The 23,461-nt window shown below is 41.2% G+C and overlaps 1 protein-coding gene across 1 annotated transcript; it reads right to left on the bottom strand.

Moving 5' to 3' along the window:
* Positions 1 to 2,193: 2,193 nt before the first annotated feature.
* Positions 2,194 to 23,137, bottom strand: ext2 (exostosin glycosyltransferase 2). Its single transcript, XM_041934499.1, has 15 exons — positions 23,018 to 23,137; positions 22,078 to 22,428; positions 21,743 to 21,966; positions 20,787 to 20,876; positions 19,591 to 19,707; positions 19,141 to 19,336; positions 18,527 to 18,666; positions 18,338 to 18,431; positions 12,699 to 12,830; positions 8,855 to 9,044; positions 6,521 to 6,687; positions 5,753 to 5,896; positions 5,195 to 5,323; positions 4,434 to 4,516; positions 2,194 to 3,651 (listed from the first exon to the last, which is right to left on the bottom strand). Exons 2-15 carry the CDS (start codon positions 22,390 to 22,392, stop codon positions 3,513 to 3,515), a joined length of 2,160 nt encoding a protein of 719 aa, XP_041790433.1. The 5' UTR covers positions 22,393 to 22,428; positions 23,018 to 23,137; the 3' UTR covers positions 2,194 to 3,512.
* Positions 23,138 to 23,461: the final 324 nt, after the last annotated feature.

The raw sequence follows: 23,461 nt of genomic DNA, 5'->3' as shown, positions 1-23,461 counted from the left end.
AATAGTCAAATAACAAACCTTGTTTCCCCTGGCAACTGCCTCCTCCAGTGACAGAAATAGTACATGAGGTTTACAGATGAGGTTATGCATGTTCTTCCTTTGTTTCCAAGGCCTGAGTTAGGCCTTAAGCATAACAAGGGCTTTGGTGGTTTTGAAAAGCAAACCTGATACCTTGTAGTACACCTTCAGGCAGAGCAAGCATTGCTAATTCTCTAAGCTGAAGCACATTCACTGTCCTTCTGGGCAGGTAAGAGAAGCAGGATGCAGGCTATAACCTGTCAGCAGAGCAGATCACCCCAGAGTCCTCCAAATTACATCCAGTTTTACTCTCCGGCCCAAATCTAAGGCATATGCATAATCCTTACTATAGAGTGCATATCTCAAAACTGAGAGGGTCTTCTTGCAAATGCAGACGTGGGGCCCCCTGTGCTCTAGCTGAGGGGTTGGACGGAGGGCGAACCGTGAGGGCGTCTGCTGTGTTCCGGTGTTCTGGGAAAAAGGACAGTGCACACAGCTGCGCTCAGGGGGTAAATGCAAAACAAACATGCCTCACACATGCTTCCCCCTCAGCTGTCATGGCTCTGCTTTCAAAGATTCTCCCCCCTCCTCACGACCCACCTCTATACACATTGCACTGTGCCTCTCCCTTTTGCTCACTTCCACTATGTCCACCGGCTCAAAGCTGCAGCCCCCCACCCCCCCATTGCAGGGTCCGAGGCACAGCCGCACCATCAACCCGGGAAGGCTTTTTAATTAACACTGAGCCATGCGGAGGCTGAGGACGGCAGTATTGTGTGTCAGGACAGACAGAGCCGCCTGTCTTCTGGTTGGTTTAATGTAGACTGTTCTTCTGCACAGTGCGCACAGACATACTGGCATTCAGTAGCTCAGGTTTACACAATACTGTTCTCGCTCCTTTCTGTGTATTTAAGCTTCATTATCCTTGGACTGAAACATCTCCAGCGATGTCCTACAATCACACAAGGGCTGTCAATGTAAGATTAGCTTTAATTAAAATGCTTCTTCCTCCTGTGTGCTGCATAACTCATCATCCACTCCTCTCATTTTCTAATACTACTGAAGTCAGGCAATCAGTATAGGAGTAAATATGATAACTATGTGTGCTGATGTGTGCATGTACATTTTTGTGCATGCAAAATGGATTGAAGTGTTTAAAGACTCTTGGAAATGTTACTAATTAGATGATGTGTTATATTTTGTGAGACAATTTATCGAGTATTTGAGTGTATGATTTTTTTTTTTCATTTGGTGGTACATGGTAAAATTGTATTTCCAGAGTTGTGTTGGAACATTTTTTTCTTGATATGTAATTCTTATGAGTTTCAAAAGGTTTTTTTTCCTCCAAGTTTTTGTGGCTTTAAGCTGTCTTTTGAAATGAGTGTATGAATTTACTCATGCTTGTTACGTTTTGTGTGATTAAAGTACAATAAGTTATTGCACTTCTATTCAGAATCAATATTTGTCGTTTTGTTATGAAATGCAATGCATGCCTGACAAGGTTTACACAGCGAAAGCCACAGTGTATAAAGGATAGAATTTCTTGCAAGGTAATGGTGGTTCCCCCCAGCTCCTTAGCAGAACAAACACAGAATTGTGAAACCACTGTAACCACAGTAAAGAAAAAAAAAAAATCAAGACAACTATTCCATTAGTATTTAAAGGTCACTCGAGTCTCCCTGGTTCAAGAGAAGCCTTTCAAATCATCAGCTACACATACTGGTTGGCCACAACTTGTGAAAAAGTTGTCTGCTGTTGTTAAAAAACCAATGAATTTGCAGTGTCTTATTGCATTGCACCACCCTGCCAAATATTGTGTCATCCCCGTAGTCGCATTCTGAAATCCCCACGCATTTCAGTCCCTTTGAAGGGACTCGAGTACTGAAATGAGATCGCACAACCCACAAGAGTATCACACTAATTGAAGTTGACAAAAATACGAACTGCGCCCTTTTGAACTGCTGACATTGAACAGGGTGGATTAGGCAAGCGTATATTAACAACAGGTGACAGGCTGGAGGGAACAGTGGATCGTCCGTGTCACGGAGGGTCTGCTCCGGACAGTTTGAGATCCGAGTAAAGACAGGCATGAAAAAGGAAAAAGTCTTACTTCATCATATCCCACCTCACTCACACATACGTAGATGGAAAAAAAATAAATTAAATAAAACTGTGAGACATATTGTGTTTTTTACTTATGTATTACAAAGTCATATATACACTTAGATACATAAACCCAGTCAAAAAAATTTAAAACAATTTCACTGACCTTATGAAAACAATTTAAAAAAAAATGGGGCAAATAAAGAGACCACAAAGCAATGTTAACATCTTAAAGACTGCACTGCTCCGAATTTTAAAGGCTAAATACTGGAGCTGGGACAAGAAGTGATGAAAAGGAAAAAATATAAACACACACAACAGGGATAATAAAAAAACAAAAAACAAAAGCATTGCATCAACAGTTTATACATATTTGTTTTGAAAAGTGTGGATTTGGGAACCGTCCATTATTCACTGTACAGTATTTTTCAAATGCATGGAAATCAAATAATAACTCCTATGCTTATGCAGTGTTCATACACTCAACTCATAAAATGACTTAGTGGGTGCTTCAATTAGCACCGTTGCTTTTTCCTATATATTAATATAAATGAAAGGCTTGCTCAGGCAGTATAAAATTACAATTCAAGATGTTCCAGTAGCTCTGAATCAGTATTTAAAATCAGCAGTTACTCACTAAATATAAGATTTATGGTACCCGCTTGGTCCAATCTGATTGTGTAAAAACGGTCCGTATGTGAAACATTTACTGTACATCATCTGTTAGCCACCACGCTCTGTGTTATCACATTCAATTAACCAGCACATAAAGCCCTCACAGACATGTCACTGATATATATATCATGTAAATTAAACATTTATTACTTTTTGTTTTCATACACCACAGCTAAAAGAATTAGGTCCAGGAACATTTTTTTTATCCTAGTTGGAGCATCATAAATTATGACTATTATACAGCACTGCTGCAAAATACAAATATATACACTGTATACGCTGATTCCAGAGCAGCTGGAGCCAAAAGCGTCCAGCTCCAAAACAGTAACAGTGAGGGACCACAAGCCTCCAATCAGTCAGCCTGTCCATCAAATATCAGACTCACAGTAACCCTCCAGTAGCAGTAACATTAGTGTCGGTAAACGTTTGACAATATTTTTTATTTTAACTCCAATAAACAAATCATTCTCACCGCACTCATCATCATGCTGAGATTCCCATGTCCTCTGCCATTCTAGATCTTAACTAAATGTCCTGCACAATCCTGCCTTTTAAATTTAATTTAAAAACCAGAGAGCGAATCATTTGTACTGAGATGCGACAGGAGCATGCACCACTTTAGTCTGAAAATCGATGTCTTGTATTAAAGACAATGTTGGTGACAAATCTTGAAGCTTTGAGGCTGTGACGAGGTCCGTGCATCTGTTACGTACTGGTCAGAGGCTGCCGATGTTGGGGAAGCTCTTTAGCTTCTCTGGGAAGTCGTCTTTATAGAGCACTGGGTCTGCACGGTGTTCCACCACCTTCAGAGGCATTGTACCAAAAACTGATGCAAACTTGTTGATGCACTCAGATCTAGGGATGAAAACACAAAGTGTTTACTTCAAAAGCAGGCTAAAGACATGTATTTATTTATTTAATCAATGGATATGGATATGGATAATGTCTTCACCTTTTCTTTCTTTCCACTTATTATAAGGGCCCCTCTTCCTCAAATAAGCTTTTCTTTTCTACATTTTACATCTGTTTATATCTGTGTTTACTGGCAAGTAGAAGCTTTATCAAATCACTGTTCTTGTGTTTATTTTTGCAAAGCGAAGATCTTGCCTGTGTATCAAATATGTAGGACTTGAATTTAAATGATTGCATCTTATGTCAAAGAGGTAACTGGAAAGAGTGAAAATAATTAAGATATAACACTTTTATTGTGTTTCACTGATAAATATGGCAAGTTTTTTAAAAAGGAGCAGACTGTTTTAAATTGAGTTTCACCCAAATTTTGATTGTTGTGTTTCCTGCTGCAACACGACACTGTTGACTGCAGTTTACTGTAAAACAAGATTCTCTTGCAATGAACACAAAACCCTTCTGTAATTTTAAGCGAATAGAAAAGTGATGAAAAAAATGCAAGTGTGCTGCTGGAGTGACTCAGAGTCTGTAAAACCTTTAAATTACAGTATGTGTGCAACACAGCACACAGAACGGTATTTTTAAAATCCACTTTTTACTCTGATTTTTGTTTAACAAATGTAAATGTGATTTGATGTCTTCTTTTTAAAATACTCAGAAAGAAACACTGCTAGATCCATGGACTTTTAGATAAAAACACCCACACACACCCACACACAGCACCATACCTCTCCACCATGTGTGTCTGATCCAGGGACAGTCCATCAATGGCAGTGCACTCCGGGCACTTGAACTTTTTCCTGGGTGTCACCTAAACAGAAGCAGAACAAAGTCACATCAGTCATGTCAACTCACTTTAACTGTTTGTCAAACCTCAGCAGCCCAGATAGATGCTAACAGACTGTCCAGTCTGACGAAATAAGTCTGTGATGTAATGCGAGGCACAGCGTGGGGGGAACATGTCTGAATTCTCATCAATGGAGATGGAGAGAGATGATGCACCGCTTTCCTCTGTTACATCTACAACACCCCCGACACATGCCTGCACCCGGTGCTCTGAACCTGTGAATGTATGTGTGTGCGGAAGAACATGAGCGACCTCGAGCAGAAGACAGACAGGGATAGAGTTGGAGAGGGTGAGTGTTTGCTGAAGGAACCTGTAGGAGATATGGCAGGAGGTGGGAGTGCGGGTGCAGGTGTAGGGAAGTGTGCAGCTTGTGATTTGATGGCAGGGTGTGCGTGAGCCCCGGTGAGCTTAGGAAAACATACTCAGAGGGGGAGTGCCAGTGAGTGACACCCAGATAAGGGAGGTTAAGGCCGGGCTTTAGTTCGGGCCCCTGCACCTGGGCACAGTCAGTGTGGTTGGGAGGGGGAGAGGCAGTGAAGGGTGAGAGCTGATCAAACCCAGAGATTCTGGTCCACCCTGTCAGACTTTAGCCTCCCCCCAGCAAGCTTAAAGCACCCAGGCCAGTCAGAGCTATGAATGTACCTTTATGGGGGCTTTGCCTGTGATGTTGGCCACCAGGAAGTTCATGGCAATATCTTCACAGTTCATATGAGCGTCCACCCAGTTCTTGATGTCTCCAGGCATCTTGTATGTGTACAAATAGTTGAAGTACTGGAATGGAAACAAATGATAACAAGGTGTCACATAGATATACTGCAGACTCGTTATGTACAACAATGCAGACGCTGTTTGACCCAAGAGTGCGTAGGAGGAACCACTGTGCTAGAATTTACTTTGAACTACAATGAGTGTGTGAGGTTTAAGCAGCAGTGAGATAACCTTGCTCTATCTATGACACTCTGCTCATCTATCACTGTGATCTTCTAGCCTTGTCCAAAACAGAAGGCTACTGGAAAATCTTTGATCCTTTCTGCAAAAATATATTGTTTAATTTCCAAACAGAATGGACAATTTCCTTTTCAAAATTCGTTCTGTGTGCATCATCACTAAGTAAGAGTTCTAACATCCATGAGCAGCTCTGACAGCAGAGCTCAAGCAGCTCAAAAACGGCTTCATTTCAGCCAGAATTTCCCAGGTCACCTTGTGGTAGAAGGCGGCTCCAGTTAGAACCATGGACACCTCGTTGGTCCACTCCGACTCATACTTCCACTTCCCCATTTCATGGTCCCAAAGGTGCAGCCGGCCTGGGTAGCCCACCAGCCTGTCAGGGAACTCCCTCCATACCTGGATCAGGACAGAAGACAGACTGTCAGACATTTTCAGGTGAACTGAACTACGGTGAGAACTGACACACTAAAAGATGAATGAATCGGGGGTGTTCAAAATTTAGTCTTACAGTTCAAAACAGATTTGTCTGAGGCAAAAATCCCAACTGAGAGTCAAATTACCAAATTTTCAGATAGAAGTATCTGTAATGATCGGCTGAATATCTCAGTCTTGGCACCAGCAGTCAGTCTGACCCTTCTACTGCAAGCAAGAGGCACTGTCATCCAGTCAAACAGACAGCTCCTCTATCCCGCCTGCAATTCCATGTAATTATCCTTAAACTGAGCACAATTTTATTAAATGGCTTCTAAATGGATTCAGGTGAGTGTGCCGGGCTAACGGTTGCCGGGCAGGTATGTGGGCATGGAAAGCATCAGCTCTAGACCTGTCATCATTCTTCACACATCAAACACATTCAGCAGGGAGTCAAATCCCCAACTAGTGGAGAATGAGACTGTAATCTCCCTGAATGACTTTAAACACAGGGATCAACTTGAAATGGTGCCCTGCTGTACTTGCCAGCAGAGGAGGATGGGAAAGTATGTCAAGGTTTTGGATGGGGGAGGGGTCTTTTTTTCTCACCTCGTAGCCAAACTGCAGTTCATCAGATGTCAGCATGATGATGTCATCATCGATGGCCAGTACAGCTTCTGTCTCAATCTCGTCGTAGGGGAAGAAACGGTTACTCAGCTTGTTCTCTTTGGTTCGCACGACTTTGAGAGGAACACTGATCTTCGGCCAAAGAGACTCTGCCAAACAAACAATACAATAATTGCAACCACATTTCTATTTTTTAGACATAGATACAGAGCTGAAACAATTCAGACCATTAATCACTACATCACTTCACGAAGTGGCGACAATTTTAATGATTAATTGTTTTTATTTCTCAGGTAAAAACTGCATAAATTTGCTGGTTCAAGCTTTCAAATGTGAAGATTTGCTGGTTATATTTGTCTTATAGAAAGTCAACAATCTTTGGATTTCGCACTGTTGTGCAGACAAACTAAGCTTTCCAAATGAAAACGTCCCCTTAGGCTTTGGGCAAATGTGATGAGCATTTTCACTCCCCCCCCCCCCCCCCCCCGCACATCTTTCATTTCAATAAAGTGAGAAAATAATCTGCAAACCAATCAATTGAAACTCATTTTCAGCTACAGCTGACACAAAACACATCAAAACATATATACAGTATGTAACATTATCATACATTTTTAAGAGCTGCACATGATTAGAAATATGGCCACACTATCACAACACAGAGTGAGGAGTTGTGATGATATTTACCACTGACAGAAATATCTGAAGTTTGTCCTGGCAGTGGAAAAAGGTGATCTGGGAGTTCACTTCACTCACTGACTCGTATCGCTACGCTAACCTCAAGCACGTGCAAATCCAACCACACTAAGATTCTCCATGAGGCAGAGCAACAAAGTGCTTTTTTCAGGGGAGCGTTTCAGAGATCTTGGGCAGTGTCCATGGCACGGACTGTGGCACAGACAGATCACACAGAATGTGTCCCCTCATTAAAGGGGTAACTGGGGCCTGGCAGCCTATAAGAGGAGCTCCAGGTCCTCCTACCAATGTCTGAGGTCTCCTGTCAAAAGCTATTGTCGGGAAAAGTGCTATGTTAAATGGCCAGAGTTTCCTCTTTCACTCTGTCCATGTTGCTGTCATCCCTTCTTTCATTTCCAAGGTTGGAAAGACAGTAGGAAGAAGGGAATTATTGGCTATTATCTGAATTTTAAAACTTAAGCTCCAGCTCCAGCTTGACATGGCTCAAAATGCAGCTGCTGTTCAATTCAACATCAACTGGATTAAAGAACCAACAAACTTATTTCCACATTACAAAGGATAAGCTATGACTGCATTTATTGTAGCTGTGTGCCAGTTAATCTCAGCTGGGTACAGATACAAGAGATCATTTATGAAAACACACAAACACTGAAGGCAGATCAAGATAATTTGATAACCATAATGTAATTTAAGTCTGTTTTAAAACATAGGCTTCTGACCACCGACAGAAAATGCAAAGATGCTAGACTGTGTAAAAAACAAACAACATAAAAAAAAAACATTATGGTACTTGGTCAGAGCACTGCCTTAAAATAATCAAGGAGGAAGCAAAAATAGGAGCTTGTAAACACATCAGATCAATGCTTGGTGTGAATGGGGAAGAAGTCTGCCTTCATACTGGACTGAGCCCAGTGAGTCTGACCTGTCAATGGCCCCTTGTTAATTCTAATGGGTCACAAAGCTCCAGCCAGGCGCCGCTGATGCCTCTAATGAAAAGGCAACTCACAGCCATGAGGGAGCACTTCAAAGTCCTCTCGTTACTTCATTACATTGGCCAACTCTTACAGCAGCAGGACCGATTTAATTCCTTATCCAGAACAGTCTTTCGTCTGAGCTCTTAGTCGGGTAAGGCACGATTAACTGTTGTGTACTTAATTACTATATTAAGGCAAATAATTAGTGCATGGTGAAATAAATAACCATTAATAATAGCTTACTATGAAACATCTCTAATGGACTACAACTGATGATGAACAGTAATGAAAGGCAGAAAAGAAACAGAGGGACAGACAGGTAACAATAAAAATACAAGTTAAATAGAGTACTGGTGGTCAGTCAGGACTGAGACCCACTGACAGCCTCTTCAGATGTTATTCATATATATACATTATGTGTATACATGCCTATGCTCAGGGTACTGAGTACTGAGTAAAGTCTTAACATCTCAATTCAACAGCACCACAAAGTACAACCTCAACCTTCAGAAAGGTTGGATTTATTGCAGGGTTGTTGTGTTAGACTGCATTGGTTTTTACCTAACAGATGGCAACTGAGAGTAACTATATCTCTGGGAAAGCTTCACAAACTTTCATACTTGTGATGAGAATCTGTTATACTCACCCTCAGGAGGACTCTTGTTCTGGTTATTCCACACCACCAGCAGCTTAGCCAAGCTAGGCACCTTGGAGATTTCAGTGATGACCCGGAAAAGACTCTCAACACGATCGTAGGTCAGCACCACTGCTGTGAACCCAGGTGCCCGTGGTGGGATAAGTGGCAGGAACAGAGGGCTGTTCACGCTGGACCACTTCTACACAAGACAAGAAACAAAGAAAAACATCTTTGTTCATCTATTTTCATTTCCAAGAAAAGCTACTGTAGAGCTAGCTTTGTGTGCTCTGTGTCAACCCCTGTCTGTCAAGTTTTCCATGATTTAATACACTATAGCAGCGCTTCACTGGACAGTGAGGTCACCTGCAGTAATTTCCAGATGATGGTTTTATTATGGAGCAAGAATCATCCAATAATGTGTCTCGGGGCTAACCAAGGCAGAGGACAGAGTGCCAAAAGCCTTCAGTGAGAAAGCCAAGTAAACCCAACAGAAGCATTACTACAGAAGCACATGAAAGACCGCGAAGAGGTTTGCAAACAAGACAGGTTGGCTACCCTCTTGTATCAACCGCTCTTGTGATGTTATTATGAGGGGTCTTGTGGGATGTAGGACAAACAGGGTGGGACAGAGAGGAGGAAGGCAGAAATAGGGAGCGTTGAAGGAGTGGAGTTTGCCAGCTAGTGAATTGTGGCCGTCTACCGTCAATGTGGAACTTGGCTTTTCTGCCATTGCTCCCCTTTAAAATGGCTCGTAAAGCCTGGGAGCCACACTGACTTCAGCTTAGATCGAGTGACAGTGTTAAATGCAGGAGGCCATAGGAGAGTTTTCTGATGGTATGTGTGTGCTAAATACTGAACTTTGAAAGTTACACATAGTCATTTGGCTTAGAAGAGACAACTAGCATTAGTCTGTGTACACACACAGACTTACTTCTTCTTTGTCTACTGAGGTTGTTTTCTAAAGTGAAATAAAAAGAAAGCCCATATCTTTCATTCACAAGCATGTGCTGCTACAACACAAGCAACTGTAGGAGCATCAGGGTTAATAAGCTCGATAAAAGTCTTCAAAGGCTCCAAAAATGTTCCACCCTGGTTACAGTGACAATCAGTCTGAAAAGGGCAAAGAGACCATCTCTCTCAGTAAATCTGTGGGTACATATAAACCCTGTTTCTTCTCTGGTCCCAGGTGGCCACACAGTGAGTACGTGGCTCCCTCCATAGCATCAACACAAGCCTGTCAACAGAGACACAGCTACTGCCTTTTACACAACATCAGTCACTCCTCCACCAATAAAAAGTCGCTTTATTGGCAAGTGGAAACTTCCTTGTGGTCATTCTCACATTGTCAAACAAGCCGAGCGGGAAATAATTAAACTAACACATATACGCAGCACAGATGCTTTAAAACAGAATAAAAGAGGCAGAGACCACTTAAGTCATTTGTCAAACAGAATTAGTTAGATGAAAAGAAAGCCGCAGCTCAAAATGTCACCAACAGATCTGAAGGAGCTAATACTTTATATTTACACTAAAAACGAAGACTCGTATCTGGTTATTTGAACTGCTTGAGTGGTTCTTCATAAAACTAAGACACTTAATCACCCTCAAAGGTATGTAGATTAAGAGCAAGATAAAATGACCACAGTAGTGGTAGAATCAATCCATTCATTTAATTTATTGCTGAACAATGCAAACAATACATTTGCAACACAAGATACGATACACTTCATTAGTCTTAGGACAGTGATGTGTTTTTATTATTTCAACTCTAACTGGATTTCAGAGGAAAATGACTCTGAGGTTAAAGTGCCGACTTTGAGTTTTAAGGGTATTTAAAGGATTCACATCTGTGGTGAGTGGACAGTGTAGTACTCACACCCCTTTTTATCTATACGTGATTATGTCTAATAAACATTACAGTACTTGGCTAATAAGATGTGAATGTAAACACCCTCAAAGTAAAGCTGAAAGTCAGCAGTTCAACCTCATAGCATTTTTCGTTTAAAATGTAATGTGCAGGAGAACTGAGTGAAAACAAAAATGTCCAAATACTTACAAAGTGTACTGTAACTTTTAAACATTTGTGATCAAATAAGATTTTCATATGTGCAGGTGCCAATAACCACAAAAATGTTTTTTACTCTGACAATGTTGAAAGACTGAGATGCCTCAATTCTTGTAATGTATAAACTTTGCAAGTATGCCCACTATTTACAACTCCTAAACAAAAAGCAGCTTGTCCCTTATTCTGAAACCCCCCTTCCAAAGGCACCAGCAATCCTGGGAAATGTGCTTTCAATTACCAGCCTAAAGACTACAGGAGGAGAGGGGGAAAAAATGTCTGCCTGATTTATTTAGTGCTCTGTGCAAGTTCTTCTCACCATCCATTCACTGAATCCATCGAGAAAACACTTCATCTCCCATCGAAGGCAGGAACGGCCAAAGGTCTGTACTCTGACACAATTAACCGCCTCTGGGTCTGGACAAACCATGAGACCTGAGTGATACTGATAGATTGGACTACGGGTTGGATGCTCTGACAAAACATTTTGACATAAGTGGGCAATGTCAAGTGTAACTGTTGATTCACAAGCTACCTGCTCAGAGAAAAACAGGCAACCATGGTCAAGAGTGAGCAGCTGCTTGACCGTAAACCTATTAATCCTGAAGGACTGCACAAACACAACTCAGAGCGCTGCCTGTTTGATTGTGACTGCCACCTCTCTAATTTGAGCATTTCAGTGGATCTCCTTACACCTGGATACTTGCAGACAACTGAACAATTAATGGAAATGTTACTGAAATGACAAAAAGTGCAACATCCAAATAATATTTTTTGATTAACGTAAAATGTTTCACAACATACCATTATAAATGAAGCATTGTGGTGCGATACAGATGCCTGGGCCAACAAATCATAATCTCCAGACGTAATGAAACATGCTGGTTTGCTACAGATTCCAGCAAAAATCACATTATCCTTATTTTTATACATTTTTCAGTGAAAATGAAATTCAAAAATCATTCCCACTAAAATCATGACTCATATCGCTCCCGCAAAATCTGTCAAAATAATCACAATCTGATTTTTTTTTTTTTTGCATATTGCTGAGCCCTATCATTATGCATCTACGCATATGCTCCCATGAACAGGCCTCTACCCCACAGGCTGAGGATGGAGGAGACTCTAGATCAGACTGGGCTGATTAATAACTCCTGAGAGATAGTCACCCAGCCAAGCTGTCTGCAGCCACAAACTCCCACAACCGCAGGGATGCTAAACACACAAACCATTCTTCACATCCAGCGTACTCTCTACAAACACAATGACTCAGACATGCAGGAACTTATTTTTCACCACAACGGAGGCATCCTCCTAGTACAGAACTGCTGACACAAACTGGCTGCCTCAGAGCTAGCTGGGTGTATACCAAACTATGAAGCGCTGCATGTGTGGCGCTTCAGAAAGAGTGAAGCCATCTACTGTCACTTTGCCACAGAGGCTTTGATTTACAAGGCACAGGAGAGCGGGGAAGCTTATGTGGCACTGTGAGCGTCTGTATGGTCACAGCTCCATTCTGGATGGCCGTCATTCAGATGTCTCCAATAAAAAGACTTGTAGGAATACAACTGAGTCGCTCAGCACAGTAGAGCACACACACTGTATAGATTACGTAGCTGTGTGTCGGAAGAGAAAAGCCTTCAGGGCATGGACGGAGCTAAATAACGGATAGTTTTGAAAGAACAATGGGAGGTTAAGACACAATATTGAAACAAATAATCTTATTCAATGGCTAAATGTTATAAGTAGTTGTAAAATGCACATAAACATCAAATGTACACAGTTACATACCACCACAGGTGGATTGTTCCACTGCTCGTAAGTGCGTGCGGCATATGGGTAGATGCGGTCATTGATGATCTGGAGCGTTGTCAAGCCAATGGCCTTCATGGAGCTAAAGTAGGCCTCCCAGAACCAGCGTGCCTATGGACAGATGGAACAGACATCTTAAAATGTACCCATGAATCAACTTTGCACTGCATATTCAACAAAATGTATATCAACCAAACATACTCAACTTTTAGAGCTGAGCTGTCGTACAGAATTGGATAGTTGCATTGATACAAAACAGTCACCACAATTGAGATGTCAATAAAAAAGTAACAGAAATAATTGTATTTTCTCTGTCTGTACTGAGGACAATGGCTACGTTTACTTGAAATACAATAATTGACCTTAACTTGAAAAAGATAGTATTTTGTTAAACTGCTGCCATGTTCTTGCTTTTAACTCAGTTTTGGTATTTTTATTACATGATATGCCATTACATGACAGAAGATAACGCACCAGTATGAAGTCATAACTGTAAAATCCAGATTCTTTCCCTCTGGTCCGAGTCTTAAAAGACCATTTTGCAGCCCTCTGCAGCCTCTTGACCAACTCTTCTTCTGAGGCTGTCTAAAATTTCTTTTGACGGTGCCTGTTTTACTTCAACAGATCTCTGATGCGAAAAGCAGACTTTAATGATAACTGAACTCTTAACCCATAACTTAATGTTATCACACTGGCTGCTGGAATACCAAGCTCAAACTGCCCTCATTCGCAGTTCACTTCACACAGCCTTTTTGGCCAAGATGGCAAACATGCGAGAGAGAAAGGGAACACCTGTCCTCTACAATGAATTCGTTTATTCAGATAGATGTTTAAGCTCTGGCTGCATTATGGTCGAGATGCAGAAGAAGAAATTTATATGGAAATTAATGCATCTTGAACTCAACTTTTTCACTCTTTTTACCATAGCACATGAATGTTACAATGATTTGATCAATCTAGAATAGTGTTACTGACCATGACACATGTGGCTAGCCTCCTTGCCACCTGCAGGCCCCTATTCTATTAAGCAACTTCAAGGGACAGGTCAGAGGCGAGAGAAGCCTGTAAGAGTTAATGACGCTTCAAACAACACTGTCTCCTGCCAGGAGGCACCACGTTAGACTGGGCCGACTCCACCCCACCAGCTCCTCAATGACCCATAGTTCCGGAGGAAGAGGATGTGAATATTTGAGTGTCTGAGCTATATTTCTATCTCTTGTGTGTATTGTTGGCTAATGTGTGGCCCATGTTAAACAAAGACAGTCCTTTTTGGCACGTGAACATGTGACCATTGCCTAAATCACCCATGTCTGAGTACGGAACAGAGCTTTGGAGATGTAAAATAACACAAAAACAGCGTTTATTTTTATAGAGGGGGTGAGGAGAATCCAAAAAGACTCTCTAATCTCAGGGGGGAATCCCAACGGCCCATAAATCAGCCAGTGATGAAAGTTTCTTTTCTGACCGGGAGGAGGCAAAAAGAAAACTGTGCTGGCCCTAGGGCCCGTCCCACCACCCTCCACCCTCTCCCAGTGCCTGCAGGAATTTTTATTAGCGGGGAAGAAGAGACAGCGTTGCATGAGAGGAAGAGAAAACTTCACTCCATCTTCCAACTGCAGCATCTAGCCTGTAGTCTTCACCTTGTTCTTGTTTGTTTTAACAAAGAACAAAGATGAGCAGTAGTACAAATATAGCAACTCTGGCCTACTCAGTCCATGAGCTAACCAAAATTTATTTCACTAATAAAAGCAAATTAAGTTTAATACAACTGTAGATCTTCTGCAAATATGAAGCAAACAATCTCAAAAGCAAGATCCAAAATATATTCCTCTGTAAAACAAATGTAACAGTCATCTGATGTAACGCTTGGTTAAAACCAAATTATCTTATTTCCCTTTAGTTGAGAGAACTCCCCAACAACTTCCACTATTTTGTTGTTTAAAATGCTAAATGAAGGTCAAAGAGATGATCGGAAACATCTTAGATTACCGTAGTCTGATTTACGTTTTTTAACTCAGTGGAAGTTGTCAAGTGCCTGACAGATGATTCAACCTATAGACCAGAATTGGCAACCAGTGAGCTGTGGACAGAACCAGGCAATCATTAGTGTTTTTGACATAATCAAAAACAGCAGTCAGAGCAAGGCCGCTTCAATCATGTGAGCTGCGCACTGGGAATATTATTTTGCTCGAGATTTATTAGCACTTTACTTTTAACTGTGATCAAAACATTTCTACACACGCACATACACACACAACTTGTTAATAATTGCTTGGTCTCCCAGGTGTAAATCAGTCCTTGTTAGAACGGCTACAGTAAAAGCTAGCAGGACGGCTGAAGACCACTGCTTTAGCGGCAGGTTTCATGCGGGATTACACAGTCGCGGTGCTAGTGAGCCCCATGGTTTCCTGGATTACAAACTACCCCATTGACAGACCATAGTTTGTGTGGCTCCAAACATTCTGCAGTGAGACTGTACTGTGCCCTGTTCAACCGTTTCACTCCAGAATTTAAATTTAACTTCGGGCTTTGACGTTCTGATAACTTTAACTTTATTTGTGAGGAAAGAAAACAGGTATAGGATAATCGGTTGATAGTACAAGGAGGTCAAATCTGCAACTATAGATTGGGCAGATGACAGATCTGTTATTACATTCCTGGCTAACCAAAAAGCCACTGACACCTGTCATCATCCTGGCTAACTGTTCAGTTCTGTAAGAGGGGACGCACATAAAAAGAAGGATTGAAGAGAAGCAGACAGCACAGGGGGGAGAGGAGAGCAGACAGACTTGACATACTCTATAAATCAGATGCAGAGAGCGTACTGCTCGGCATGCTAGAGTGCTGGGGAGACTACAACAAAGTTGGGAAGGCAGGTAGGATCAATAGACTAAAAGGAAAAAAAAGATACTCATCAGGGTTAAGATCAATAACAGGGCAATAGCAAAGGAAAGGACGAGGAGGAAGTTAAGATCCCATCTTGGGCAATAACTCCCCCCTCTCCCGTTTTATATATTCTAATTTAATAACTGAATGGATTTAGCTGCGCTAATCTAATAATGGTCTGAAGTGTATGTGTCATATTTTGAGGGTATGACCCAAACAAGGCTCATGGGAGTCAGCACACAAACATGGGTTCAGTGGTCTCACTTGAGCATGTTATCATCTCGCAGCTGTTTAGTATGTGGCCTTTTAATATGTGACCTAAATGGATGCCATTACATCATCTCAAATTTGAAAATGAGTTCTGCTGTCTGAACCGAGTCTGCTGACTACCGATGGAAGCTCAACAGTAGTCTATCACAGCTTGACCTGGTCTCTCATAAGACTTGCTCCTTAAGTTAATCAAATGTTGTGTCCACGCAGGATGAACTAAAACTGCAGCGCCACTCATATAGATGTTACTCTGCTTTAGTCTAGACAAAAAAAACAAAAAAAAAAACAAAACACACTTGACCTGCCAGATGGGCAATTAATGACTATCAATGAAAACAAATTTTGAGGGCCTCGAGCAGCTGTTGTTTTTTTTTTTTTTTTATTGATCTCTGGAATCTGAAAGGAGCTACGATAACTTATGTTGACAAAACCTTAAACTGCACTAAAAAAAGTATATCTTTGCTTTTCATTATTTGGCATTTCCTCTGAAGAAAGATTGCATCATCTATTCCTATTTTTACATTTGTAGGCACAAAAGTCAGACTACATGGGAGCATAAGCACACCATGAAAGAGAGGGCTGCTGAGCCCTCTGCTGGCAAAACTAATCAAATACACCAACTCAAGCAAAGCAAAGAGTACATCAATGTTCAAGCTCTCCTAGAATGTTTTAAGAAATCAGAACTTAGGAAGCACAAAAATGATTTCACACAAAGACTAAAATTAAAATCATCTCATCTTTTACACCAGGGAATGTGGAGAGTATATGCCTGGACAAAATGTGAGTGAGGAGTGATACTGCGTTATCAAATATGAAATATCATATCCTTTTATGACAGATTTGGAAAAATAACCTTTCAAAATAATACCACATTATGGCTCTTTTATGTACAATAAACCTACATGATTCTAGATAACTCAGTTTAACTGCCTCTGAATATTAATGTGCTTCTGAATGTGGGTTTTCTACGCTCATGCGACTATAATTACAATACCTTATGACTGACGCTGCTTATTTGTTGCAACAAATCATCTGAGCTCCACTGAGCCATGCCATGATGAGATGTTCTTATTAATCAAGCGTATCTTGGAGAGCTCTGATAAACTTCCATACACTTGCCGCCTGAACAGGCACCTGGGCACTATGGGGGTTCATGGAAATACGTCACACAAGTAGGCAATTAACTCCTCACAAATACTGCAAGTGCGGATATTGTGACAGACCCATTATCTTCACGAGTTTAATCCATAGTGTGGCGAAAACAAGCTTTTAACGTAGGGGTTTCAACAGTTAGTGCTCTGGAGTCCCATTAGGCACATGACTTCCTGCCTGGTAAAAACCTCCCATAAACACTTAATCCTTATTTGAGCGCATTTATCAAATCAAGCTCTTCTAATGCGAGTTCCACTTTATCTGCTCGATGACAGTTTCTATCTCATGTCAAGCCTTCACTGAACTGTGCACCTGCTTTGAATAATCTCTCAGGACTTCTTCATTCAGTATGAAGTATTAAATTCTTAGCATTTTATTCTATATTATATATATATATATATATATATATATATAAATCTTAAGCCATTGTATACTGACAAAAGTGCTGTATGAACTGCTTGATTATTTCAATAATCATCAATGTGCTGACTGGACAAGCACACTTTGATGTTTTTAGCGTGGGTTTAGACTGTGACCTGTGACCGTACAGTATGCAGCAGTACACCATTAGTTTCGCCAGATTTAAAGCAAAATTACATCTGTAGAGAAATGTTTCAGGCAACAATCAACTTGCAGCCAATTCAATCCATCTGTAGATCATCTGAGCAGGCAGAGGAATACTGTGGATATCAATATACCTATGCTACCAAGCTCACTGTGAGCTACACACAGCAGAATACCCCCCACACAACAACCCCTACCACTCCCTCCCCAGCTTTTCTGATGTAATTCAACCCCAAGCTTGTCTTTGAGCCTTTGGCCTAAATGTCTGTTTGGCCAGTATAATTACTAAATGGACTTGAGTTGATACAAGGGAATGAGGAGCAGCTGAACTGGTGCACGTCTCTCATAGCTGCTTTCACTTTTGTTTATTGTGGCTCAGTACAGATATGAAATGGAAAGAGAGAGTCTTCTGTGAATTTCACTCAAGCTAAAATCAACATGGCTGAGTCTTCTGAAAGCTTTTTAAAATCTAGACTGAGCAAAGGAGGAAATTCAAACTTACAAAGAGCGAGGGTGGCATCCAAATTTCTGTCTTTCGCACTTAACGTAAAATGAGTTTAGGCTTCCACTGACTTGATTGATTGGCTGGTTGGTACAGGCACATGTCAGATGTGACATGCAAGTGCTCTAAACCACTTCTGTGGACCATGTAAAGCTGAGCTCTCAAACAGCAACTGAATGTAAGGCACTTTACATAAGTTGTTCTGAGAGGTGCTATCTCTTGGGTTAGACATTGTGACTGTTACCTGTCTCTGCATCTCTTCAACTTGTCTGTGAGGAATACTCTTTAGGATGGTGTACATCTCTGACAGCTTCTCCTCTGGAATAACCACAGATGCCCTTTGCAGAAACAGAAGCATTAAGTCAGTCAACTGAAAATGGTACACTGGAAAAACATTATCTTGTAGTTCAGTTGCTCAGTGACTTTATCAGACCTTTTCCAGTCAAGTACTTCAGAAAAGGGCAGAATGTAGGAGTCAGCGAGGATGACGGGGACACAGCCGGCCTGCAGCACATCACTGAGGGCAGCCTGACCCAATCGTGCCCCCCGCAAAACCACACAGAAAGAAGACTCCTGTAGAGACATGTGAGGAGCAAACTGTTAACAAACTATCTGTGACCAGGCTGTATTGACCCAATCCACTGCTATAAACTTCTTCAAGAACCAAAGAGCATTATAGGAACTGAAACTGCAATTTGACCAAAGAAACCTGGTACCAGTTTTAGTTCCTGGGTTATAATTTCTACCTCCCAAAAAATGTTCTGCCACCAAAGAAGTATTTATTGAAGACCCAAGAAGTTTTAGCCTCTGGACAGCTCAAACATGTATACAGCATCTGTTCTGCCTGTAACAAGCACTGGGTGTTGGTAGTATCATCATTAGAGCTTTGAACAGAAATTTATCAAAAAATAATTATGTAGCCAAAAGTAACCACATTCAGGAAGAAGTGCATTTAAGGATAGTGCATGTTAATGCTCTTCATCTTTGACATAAATCGTTCTGAATGCAGTTGAAATCAATCGGTTTTAACGCAGTTGTGCTTCCCACCTGCAAGATCTGAGGGTAGTCATACACCTGCCCCTTGTAGCAGCGTTTCCGTGCAGAGGAGGCACCCTGAGACAGGTTGCTACACTTGTCGAGGAGGAGCAATGCTTCTCCGTTTTCTTCCTTCAAGCGCTCAAGTTCAGCACGGTACTCGCGGTGAATGGCAGTTTGAGAGGACAGAATAAAGTAGCGCCGTGGCCTGGGGAATGAAGATGGGAAATATGTCACTGGTTATCATGGCATACTTTATACTGTTGACTATAATTAATCAGGACTAGGGCAAAAACCACAATTATTTTTATTTTATGAAGAAGTCCTCTGCAAATATCACACATCATTACGTTCCCTTGGAGCACTGTCTGTGGTTAAGCTGTTGTGGATAAATTAGGTAAAGTGACTGTAATTTTGGTCAATGCAATACTAACACAAGATAATGAGAGTCAATGTGCTCACCCAGGCTGTCTCTCAGGCAGCTCAACATCTGCAGAAAGGGGGCTGTACACTGGAATGCTGACATCGTAACCTTGTCTGTAGGTCCATGTAGAGAAACCACCTCCAGCAAGCAGCACTCTGAAACAAATGGATCTGGATCGTAACAATGCTCAGCACACCTGGGAGTCAACAGACAAAAGCTACAGAAATATACTTAACAATACAAATTCATTCATTTGTTCTTTTGCTTCCAGTGAGCACTTTTGCAACCAACAAGGCTGATGTGAGACATGAAGTGACATCAAACAAGGCTTAGTGCCCTCGTTAATAGATCCCATATAGTCCAGTAAGTGATGAAATGTATTTTGGATTGTGTTCAGTTCTCAGGCAAGGTGAACATAACGTGGAGACACAGAGTCAGCCACACACACCTGGTTCTGATGAGGCTCCATGCCAAATGGACTCCAGCTGGATGAGCCCAGGAAATTCCTTGCAGCTAAAGATAGTGTTCATTGTCTCAAGGCTGCATGTTCACAAACCCAACCCTCTTCCATCCACAACCATCACTCTAGCCTACAGAACATCTTGAGACTCAAGCTCTCCGCTGGTAAATACAACCAGATTTGAAACCTCTCTTCGAGGCCTCTTGAAAATATGTTATCTTCCAATCGCTTGTAAATATCTCTTTCATCTTCATCAAATGGTCATTATCAACACTTTGCGAGTGACTGCAGTTGTGGCAAATGTTATTCAAAATTGCATAATCCATTGGGAAAATGAAATTCATCTGTCCCGGAAACAGAATATACTGTATATAAACAAACTTCTCCTTTTGATTTTGCTCCTACGAGTGGGAAGTTGCTGACAGTAATCCTGATAACATGAATCTTGACAACATGCTTCCCTCCTGTCTAGTTTTTTGTAGTTTCCAGTTTCAGATCCAGATTCAGATTTAGGCTGCAGAATTCTGAACTGACTGTAGTAGTGCATCAGCTGATTCAAACTGTTTGGTGGTGACCTTTATCTTTGATCTAAAAATAAGAGTTTTTGTTACACGTATTTTCTTTCAAGAAACAAGCAAACTAAATATCATCTCAACGTACTAACATACTGTGGAACTGAACCATTTATATGTAATTTTAGATTTTGCAGTGACTCAGATTGTAATGAACCCATTCTTGAATATTTGGGTAACTTTTAAGATGTCCTGTAGCTACCTGTCTCTGGGCACATCCAAGGCAGTGTTGTAGTCTGGGGGGCCTCCAGGTAACATGTTGAAAAGTAGGTGATTCATCCCTTTCTCCCACCTATCAAAACAGACATCTGATTAGTTCAGTTAATTAACAGATTACATTAACAAAAGAAAATCACGCTTTTGATTCCACTGTTTAAAAGTCTTTGATTTGTTTTAAAGATTACCAGAAAAGGTAAATCTTTAGACATCGCTTTGGATTCTTGTGATATTTCCGTCTTATGTCAGCACTGGCCATTATTGCTGACATTTTAGGACATAATGATGAACATATATTTCAATATATTATTTTGGTATTTGAAAAATAACTGTTCCATCCCACACAACATAGATCAGGAGTCGGCAACCTTTACCACTCAAAGAGCCATTTGGACCCATTTCCCACAATAAAGAAAACACTGGGAGCCGCAAAACCCCCTTTGACATTTAAAATGAAATAACACTGCATATAACGTTTTTTTTGCCTTTATGCCATGTATAAACAAACTATGATGTGTCGCATTTATGAAATCAATTAATGACTGCAGAGAAAATGAAAATACATTTCTGTATGCAACAAAAACATTTTGAACTCAGAATAAAGACGTTGGGTTGAAGGTTCTTTCAAGTAAAAGTAAAACTCAATGTCTATTTGAGTCCTTCTTGTATTTATGAAAAAAATTCTCCACCGGCAGCAAACCAAAAATGCCGTCCACTCTGACAGACCCCTGACATAGATGGTGATGTGACCGGAAATAAATTCTCTGGGATTGATGAAAACGCTCTAACACCAATGATAACAAAACAGATATGAGGGCAAATTGAGAAAAAGAGGTTCATAAAGAGGAATGACAAGAGAGCAAAGGGACGAAGCAGTAAATGGACTACATGGTCAAAACTGATTAAGTCAATGATTTTTTTTTTTCTTGTTTAAAGGTTCACCTGGGTAACATTGCCAGAGCCTGGGCAGTCTCTCTGATACGCAGGGAGTTCTGATTCAGCACATCAATAGATGGGATGAAAAGACAAGCCCTGTTGACGTCATCAGTGTAAAAGTCACTGTCAGAGATGGCACTGAGCAGATCATTGTATTCTCTCGACAGTCCAGTGCTGCTGATGGGTACCCCCAATTCATCCACAAACTTCTGCAGAGGGTAGATGTAGACCTACAAAAGCAATGGGTCATAATTGCAACAAGGAACACAGCAAAATATTGAGGGGATATGCTTAGTTTGTGTATGCTCAGTGCTGTGAGGGTTGCTCAGAGGGGCAGATACCTTGATTCTGTTTTTAGGATTGTAGCCACATTTGTACACATCAAAACAGGTGTGCATTCGACAGCTGAGGTCACCCCTCTCAGGAATGGGACTGGAGACAGGCAGGCGGACCAGAGGAGCGTCATGAACACTGCGTTTATCGAGGGTCCAGTCGGCTGCAGACTCAATTGAGTGGGGCCAGAACTGGAACATCCCGGTGGCGATAAGTCCAAGCAGCACCACAGAGAAGAGGGTGATGTAGTAAATGCGGTGCTTGGTTTTCATCCGCGGGATAAGAGCAGGGCCCCGCGAGCTGTATTTCCCAGTGGCATACATGCCTGACACCTCTCTTTCGCTCTCTCCAGCCAGCCACTGTAAAGACAGGTGTCTGATCAATGACAGCTTTAGGTACTGTTTATACACAATGAAGTCCAGTCCAGTCTGCCCGACAGGCAGAACAATCGCTGCCTGCAACGTAACTTCACAGAATGATAAATATGGTCACAAGTTTCCCAAAATCTCAGAATTTTTTATTGTCAAGAGTACAGTGCATAGGTTACCCATTAACAATAATCAGCTGTTAATATGACGGTGGCTTCAATGTCTTTGCTGTCAACGACATGTATAGTTGTAACGTTAAGACATTTTCACCGCTACCGAGGCATTATGTCATCAGCGATGAAGCCAAACTACTGATCATGACGATAACAAGAATTCTTACAGATTGTGTCGATAACGGTGAATTTAAGAGGTACTGCCAGAGCAACGATGAGTGGCAATTTTATGTTAAACTAACTAGGAGGCTAACTTGGCTAACCCCAGCTAACGTAGTCGTTAGCTAAACCAGCTGAGTATACATGTATGCTAAATTAGCTCACTAAAGTCAACTGCCATTATTAACCGTAATAAATAATATTGTTAAAAATATTATATTCTAACGTTATATGTGCATTTTACCCACCGAGACGTTTTAAGGGATGGCGTTCGACAATTCGGTCTTAATTCATGGCAACGGTAAGAAAATATGCTACACTTCCAAAAACAGTATTAATGCTAACCGACCACCTAGCTAACTCCGGCGCTCCAGGAAATATCTCACTGACTTCCGGAAGTCATTCTTCTTTGCTTATGACATTTATTTTTGGGACTCAGGAGGTACATGCTTTGCTTCCCTCTGGTGGAAATGGAGGCACACAAACATATTTTACCAATACACAACATCTGGTACAGACGATTTTTTCAGGGTTTACAAAAACATTTGGCAATTGAATTGAAAAAAAAAAAAAAAAAGCTCCACTAATTCACCTTTCTCTGAGCTTTCAGCCACACATCACAGTCTTCCTCAGTAGCTGTCAATGGTTTGTCAAACTCGTGTTGAAATTGTCAAAGTAGCTACTCATTTTGA

Source organism: Chelmon rostratus, chromosome 1, assembly GCF_017976325.1.
Source record: "Chelmon rostratus isolate fCheRos1 chromosome 1, fCheRos1.pri, whole genome shotgun sequence".
Taxonomy (NCBI): domain Eukaryota; kingdom Metazoa; phylum Chordata; class Actinopteri; order Chaetodontiformes; family Chaetodontidae; genus Chelmon; species Chelmon rostratus.
Note: the sequence above shows the minus strand (reverse complement) of the source record. Positions and strands in the feature narration are given on the sequence as shown.